Here is a 7,680-nt window from a genome sequence, read left to right on the forward strand (position 1 = left end):
AAAGTGGAGCCCGAGTCTCTTGGACTTTGACCTTTTGAGCAAAAAACTTTTATTTATGGTCCGCATTCCATGCAAGAAGGAGGATCTCTGGCAATGCCATGTGCCAGGGATTGAAATACAACTGAGCTTGGGGGTGTCTGTGTCTATGTGGTATTAGTTCTGGTCCTTAAATTCAGAAACAATCTGGGCACCTGGCCGGTCAATGATAAGAATTCCTGTTAGCGAACTTTAGACTCTAATTGGTACCCTTTTCCTGGGTGGAAGGGATTGGCCAAAAGGAAAAGAATTGTATAAGGGCATTAAATTTGATTCACCTTCTTTGATGAATGGAAAAAATACTAATTGATTATAAGTTAGGGCTGCACGGTGGCGCAGTGGTTAGCGCTGTTGCCTCACAGCGAGAAGGCCCCGGTTCGAATCCCGGCTGGGACCTGTCTGTGTGGAGTTTGCATGTTCTCCCCGTGCATGTATGGGTTTTCACCGGGGACTCCGGCTTCCTCCCACCATCTGAAAGCATGCGCCATAGGTTGATTGGTGACTCTAAATTGCCCCTAGGTGTGAATGTGAGAGTGGATGTGCGTATGATTGAGGCCCTGCGACAGACTGGCGACCTGTCCAGGGTGTACCCCGCCTTCGCCCTTCAGTAGCCGGGATAGGCTCCGGCGCCCCCGCGACCCCGAAAGGGATGAAGCGGTCAAGAAAATGGATGGATGGATGGATTATAAGTTATTATTTTACCTTGAATTTGATTAGGTAGTTGTTTTCATTATCAATCTCAACACTTCATGAAATAAATTCTCCTCTGAAGGAGCCTAATCACAACGGAAAAACAAGAGAGACAACAACTGTCTTTTTGATATTTATTATAAAGTAAGCATGAAAGTATGAACAATGACAAAATGTTAACATTCAATGTAGTGTGTGTAAGTGTGTAAACATGTGTGAATAAGCAAAGTATTGCCATAGAACTGTTTAAGAGGAAAGTTGGAATCTAAAAAAAGCAATTCAATTAAATTAAACTTTTTGAAATTCTTAAGCTAGGATGAATCAAATTGGCAGTTATTAGAACACATCAAATCACAACAGTTAGAAACATGTGGCTGAGAGGATTTCACCACCAGAGTGGCTCACAGACTGGTGGACAAGAGCAGCAGCAGCTTTGGCTCAGGGTGTCAAAGAATGGTTTGAGTCTCTTGTGAAACTCATATGTGTGCCAGAAGTTCTGGTTGTCAACTGTGTTTATACAGACTAAATTGGGCACATTTTTGTTGGGCAAGTCTGCTGGATTTGAAATTTTCAAGAGTTTTGTTTTAAAATAGACAATTTGTGAGCACACAGTTGATCAGCTTTGAAAAATAGCACAACAGTTACTTGAAAACAAAGAAATAAAAAAAGATGATGGTCTTGGCTCAAAATATAGTTATTTGAAGGATTTGAATTACAAAAATACAAGGTTAAAAAGTAAGACTCCCCTCTTCATTTTTAAGGTCAGTCACCTTGTGTTCTTTGGCCCAATGAAAGACTGTGCATCACCCTTTTGACCTCAGCTGAGTCCTGATCTGTTGGCCAATGGCCAGCCAGCATACCTCCAGTGGCTCTAGTTCCTCTTTTCAATCAAAAGCTGTACAAATATTGAAGAAACAGTTTAACATGCTCACAGTTACTTTTCTTAAATGTTTTAAGAATTCAATGATGTGATGTGACAAAAAAATTTCACTGGTAAAAGCAGAGGGGATGTAAAAACATAGACAATCATGACAAGTGTCTATGATAAAAGAGTGTTTACATTGTTTGAAGGGAAATGAATTAAGCTTAAGAGAGTTCAAACATAAGCATTACAAATCTTAATGCCAAATAAAAATAAGTCACAACTTTAATCAAGATTAACACAAATAAATCATAACATACAGTTTATCTAAAAACGATTAAGCTATCTAAATATGCAATCAAAATACTCACAAAATCACAGAGATTATAGAGATTTCATATGTAGAGATATATAAATGTAATTGTCTTTTTCGTGTCAGCTTGTTCTTGTTTAACATGCTAAAACAAAATAATAGACATTTAAAACATTCATTTGTGGCAAAAGGTCATTTATAGCAAGATATTCATCTCAGCTTGTCTTGATGGAATTTTTGTGTCTTGTCATGGATTTAGGTGTATAAAATGATAAAATTTACATTGCAATGGATACTGCAGTGATTCTGTCAGAGAATATTAACACAAGTCCTTTTAAAACTTTTTAGGCAAATTCCTATTTCCACATGTCATTCTTTGCAGTTGCCCTGCATTTTACTTATCAAGAAATATAGTTTGGGAAGTAACAGACATTTTGACCAAACCACATATGTGCTCTATATTTGAATAATAAATGTTCACACTATTAAGTTAATTATTGCATGAACATTATGTCCTCTACATTTGAAACAAGCAGTTTGATCATTTTCATATAAAAAATCTCAGCACAAGTTAAAGCATGTTTTAACATATTTCCAGATATATAAAAGTCTCAGACTTTTTCTTAAACCGCTAAAGCCATGGTAAAAATTTGAATGTTCCCTACCATAATTACTGCATAGGGACATAAAGTTTGAGAAGTTCCAATTGTTTGAATGTGATCAAAGTCATCCTTAAATTAGTATACTTTTTTGAGTGAATTCCAAGTAAAAGTATTGATTAAATCATGCTATTCAGCAAATCCACAAGTATTTGGAGGTCATCGGAATGCTTGTGGATTGCTTTTATAAATGTAATAATTTCTGATTCATCATTCTTATTAGAGGAAGCCTGCCTGGCACAATGAATTTCTTTTGCATCCATGACAACACAGAAAACATCAACAGCAATGAATATACCAGTGAGAGCACATGTTGCCGCCTTGGCCACCTGCGCCACTCTGGATGCTTGTCCTGCAGTTTTGGCAGTCTTAAAAAGTCCATTAAGGAATAAACTTCGAACTAAAATGCGATGTGTTGTTTTACCCATGGTGGTTAAGCTCTTCATGGCTTTATCTTCAAAACTATCCTCATTTTCTAAAATGGGTTGAGATTGTGAGATCTCTAATCCAGAGTTTCTCTCCATGAGCCATGTGACAACTGCTGCAATCACCAGACCCAATTCTGTGAGCAAACTCTCAATTACTTTACGCTGAAACTTATGCTTGACTAATTTTGTGATATTTGAAGTACCAGCAGTAATTCCTCCGACTAAACCTATCCCCAAACTTGCAGCCAAAAAGGAACCTCCAAGAGTAACTGGGGCAAGTGTAACCCCCAATGTTGCAATTCCTCCAACTATTCCAATCACTCCTCCAGTCAGACTGCCAATGGTAGTGCCCAGATGAGTTTTCTCCAAACCATCAGCCAGAGCCCGCAGTGCTTTCAACATTTTCTGGATCTTCTCCACTTTTGCTTTGCTCTAAAACAGGTATTAGTTACTGTTGATTAAGGATATAACTTCAATAGAACAATGATAGAAGATCATACCTTTTTAGTCAGACTTGTGAAAGCAAAGAGGCGTGCAAGGACTTCTGCGGCTGTTGGTCTGTCTTTAGGATTGTTTTGCAGCATTTCACGCAGAAGTTGACGAAGCTCTTGAGAGAACCCTTTTAGGAAATGATCATCTGCTATTCTTGGATGAACTGGGGAGAACTGAGGATGACACCAATTTTCACCTAAAGAACAACCTCCTATTTTCTGAATCATCACTGTAAGAATAATACATTTTTAATGTTAATTGCTATGTGAATGCTTGGTTCTCAGATAATCCAAGCTACAACTATTTGCAACAGAAACATTTAAAGCCATAAAAATAGGGAAATTGTAGTTTGTTATCCTTATTTTCTACACATCTGATATTTCTACATCATGTTAAATAGTAAACCACTGTGAAAAAATATATAACCCACTACAAAGATAAACTTAGTTTCTTATCTGAACTTAGGCCTTGTCCAAATTGACTTTACTGCTGGTTGTTGTTATTGCTTAAAATAAAAAGTACAACAAATAAATTTGTTTCTCTGTTAAAAGGAATTCATTATTATTTAGACTAGAGTTCTAAAAGCCTGATAAATAATGAATGTGTTTGCATTGATTTTGGTCAAAGAATTTGACTGAAGTTAGTGGTATCTCATTCATTTATTTGTTTATTATCTATTTAATTGTAGACAATGTGTCGAGATAAATATTAAATTGTGTAATATGGAAAGATACATAACACTGGTTTCCAACTTACCACTATTTTTTTGGTACATAGCTCAAGGAGTATGCATCCAGCAGACCAGATGTCACTGAAAATAGACAAAATGTTATGGAAGTAATGAAGAGAATGTAAGCAACAATGTCTAAACTTGTCAAACTGCTTTTATTAAAATGTAAATGAGGAAGATTTAGGAATTTGGATCATATAGCTCCAAGTGGAATCATAAATATATGAAAGTTCAGGTAAAATTACTGTAAAGATAATAGTGTTAATTATTTTATAAGCAAACGTTTTAGATGTGTTTGGTAAATCTGGTTGGGCACAGAAATTTGGTTCCAGTAGGAACAATTATGATTTACACGGTTCTACCGAAACCAAAAGAAGCTGCTGCAATTGGTTCTTCAGTCCAGTGCCAAGTTTCATTGAAAGTTTATTTTTCTTAGGACATGTCAATCACTTCAACTCCATTCAGTACATTGAAGTTCCAGACAATACCTCTGCCTTTCTTGCGGCAGTGGGCGGCTCATATAAGACCGGTGTTACATTTTTTTCTGTATATTTAATAGGGCTGTCAGATTTGTCGCGTTAAAAACGCATTAATCTGACGTGTCTTTGACGCCGACAATTTTTTTGACGCATTAATCGCGGACTTTCTCATACGTGCCTTTCCATACCGCGCGCGCGGGCGTCCCGCCCTTTAACTCACCGGCTGCTCTCACTAGTTCACGGGCGGGTCTCCAACCTCCGAGCTGCTAGCTAAAGCCGGCCGGCGCTAGGACCTGGAGAGCTCCTGCACTCTAACGTGGCTCCGGTTCGCGTGGTCCAGTACCACGTCTGGTGGTACCGGCTCGCGTCCGGTGCCGCGTCCCGAGAGCTGCGCACCCCCGACGTTCCGAACAGCAAGCGGACCGGGGGACGTTTTAAATGTTCTGGAGGTTTAAGCGTGATCCAGCCACAGCATAGCGGTCTGTCTGCCGGCATATTCATCACGTGAACTCCGCTGAGCTGCAGCCAGAGAACGCGGCGGCACTAACAGACTGTCAAACTATCCACAGTGTATCCCGCTTTTCTCAGTCTTTAATGTTTTAAAAAACAAAAGTTAATTGGAAATGATAAATCTCTATTTCATTTATTACTGTAGTTCAGCAGAGAAGGAAAAGATTTGGCCCTGACAAAAAATGAACATGAAAGTGTTATGGAAATGTTATTTTTGATGTTTTTTATTTTATTTTACTGAACGTTGATTGAAGTTTAGAATTTAAAATGCCCCTCACTTGCACTTGGGCTTTTGTTAGGCATTTTATGTTACAGCCTTTTATTGTTAAGAAAGTTTATCTCAATACAATGTTACAAAATAAAGTAGTTCTGATGAAAACTATTAATTTTGCCATTCTTGTTTTCATAATTAATGAAGAACTCTTAAATTGTTAAATTGTTAAACTGTTATACTGTTAAATTCCACATTTTTTTCCTTAAAAAAAGGCCACATATCAATTTGCGATTAATCGCGAGTTAACTCAGGACAAAATGCGATTAATCGCGATTAAAAATTTTAATCGCCTGACAGCTCTAATATTTAACTGAGCATTCTGATCATGTTTAAACTTAGGTATATTGATACCTACGGTTACATATCATAGCTGGTATCAAAGCAAGCAAAAGTTGGTTGGAAAATGTGGCCCCCAGTTGGGTTTGTCCACAGTTTCTGTGTTGGCCCCACCTGGAATTACCCACATTAGCGCTGTTGTCCAAGGACCGGCAGCCTGGGAGGCAACCCTGCAAGCTCTGCCGTCCCCTGGGCAGTAGGACTCAATATGCTGTCCACCGAGTGACTGGCTAGCGTAGCAGGCCAGCCCACTGAATGCCCGCTTAACCCTTGAAAGTTTACTATAAAAAGCTACACCATCACTCTTGGCAGGTAATTATTACCCGATATAAAAACTCTAAAAACGATTAAAATTCTTAAAAATCTGGTTGATTGTTTTAGAGTAATTTGGTCATAAAATTTTCCTGAAACTGATTACATGGGCAAGATCTTGGCTCACAGATAAAAGTTTTTTATCTTTTATTTTTTTTTCTTTGTGCACTAAAATTATAAAAATACAATAATGCAAATAAAAAAAAGTCAAATTAAATACCTTTTTTCCTCATAGATCCCCGAAGTAAGGGTTTCAGGAGGCAAGCAATTTTTTGGTTTATGCAGATCAGATCCTGAACTGTAAAGATGAAAAACAAAAAAACTGTTAGGGAAAAAAAAAGACTATTTCAGTTGTATTATTTCATGTTAGTGCATTTGGTAAATATGAGGTGGTGAAGGTATCATGTATCCATATAAAAAATTGCTGACAGTTTTGTGAAATTTAGAAAACTTTTTCAATGTTTGTTGCTTTTTTGACCTTTATATCAGAATTCATCAGAAAAATGTGCTTTATGTGTAATTTAAAAGCATTCTGATTTTAGCTAAATATGTAGCTAATGTTAAGTTTAAACGTTTAATATCAAAGTTAACTTTAAGCATGAACCCCCAATATTAAATCTAAATGTTAAATGTAACTTTCCGGAAAAATGCACAATTGCGAACACCCATTAAATAAGTCTTAACAAGTCATCCAGCTGCTGTATTGTTAGACTGTGTGCTTATGACTCAATAAAATAAGAAAATTCAGAAAAGGAAGTTGCCTAAAAGTAATCCTGTGAGTGAATGTATGAGGTCAATTCACTTTAATGAAGTCAGTTCAATCGCCACTTTTTTGCAATACTAATACAGGCATGTTGAAGCGACATGTCGGTAAATAGTGATTGGTCCGACTCTGAATCAGTCTGAAACATTTTTTCTGTTGCCACCCCTCTCGTCAATCAAGAAAGCTTGTTGGAAGTTCACACTCCCTCCAATGACTGCATGATTTAATTTTACATAGCAGAAGGCAAAGCTCAAAAGTGTTTTATAGCAAACTTTAAATTTGAAAGGTAGTTTGAAAAATATGAGAGAACATTTTTGTGCCTTATCATCAAAACCAAAATAAGAAAATCATATCCAATGTTTTGGCAACAAGATGCTAACATTTTAATAATTGTATCCAGCCCAGGCAAAAAACAGGGTTGTGTCAGGATGGTTTCGGCCGTTAATATCTCACTGATGCAAATCGGTGAAAAAGCTGTTTCGTTTTGGCAACCCTTGAAGGGATATACCAAAAAGTGAACAACAAAATTGCAGCTGCAATTGTCTTTGGATGGAAGTTTTTGATTTATCTAATAAAATAAAGTACAAGTTTGATTATGGAGAGAAAATAGCCTCACGCCAATTTGTGCGTGCATACAACAGCTTAAAACTAACTCAACACACAAGTCTTTAAAAATAACGCACAAATTGCTTATTACCCACACAGAACCACATTTACGTTCAAATCTGAGGTGAGACTCTTTTCACGTCTCTAAGATTTGATGCGTTGAAATGCTGCTAGAATGTTGGGTCATCAG

At 37.1% G+C, this 7,680-nt stretch overlaps 1 protein-coding gene across 1 annotated transcript; it reads right to left on the reverse strand.

The window, feature by feature from the left end:
- Positions 1-2,090: 2,090 nt before the first annotated feature.
- On the reverse strand, positions 2,091-6,725 carry LOC118598500. Its single transcript, XM_036211235.1, has 4 exons — positions 6,342-6,725; positions 4,237-4,291; positions 3,489-3,653; positions 2,091-3,420 (listed from the first exon to the last, which is right to left on the reverse strand). Exons 3-4 carry the CDS (start codon positions 3,570-3,572, stop codon positions 2,680-2,682), a joined length of 825 nt encoding a protein of 274 aa, XP_036067128.1. The 5' UTR covers positions 3,573-3,653; positions 4,237-4,291; positions 6,342-6,725; the 3' UTR covers positions 2,091-2,679.
- Positions 6,726-7,680: the final 955 nt, after the last annotated feature.

Source organism: Oryzias melastigma, unplaced genomic scaffold, assembly GCF_002922805.2.
Source record: "Oryzias melastigma strain HK-1 unplaced genomic scaffold, ASM292280v2 sc01479, whole genome shotgun sequence".
Taxonomy (NCBI): Eukaryota; Metazoa; Chordata; class Actinopteri; order Beloniformes; family Adrianichthyidae; genus Oryzias; species Oryzias melastigma.

Excerpts from the sequence above, each read along its gene's own strand:
- LOC118598500 (XM_036211235.1), bottom strand. The coding sequence starts at position 3,572 with ATGCTGCAAAACAATCCTAAAGACAGACCAACAGCCGCAGAAGTCCTT. Across the intron at positions 3,421-3,488 it reads TCACAAGTCTGACTAAAAAG|AGCAAAGCAAAAGTGGAGAA; the intron begins GTATGATCTTCT and ends TACCTGTTTTAG.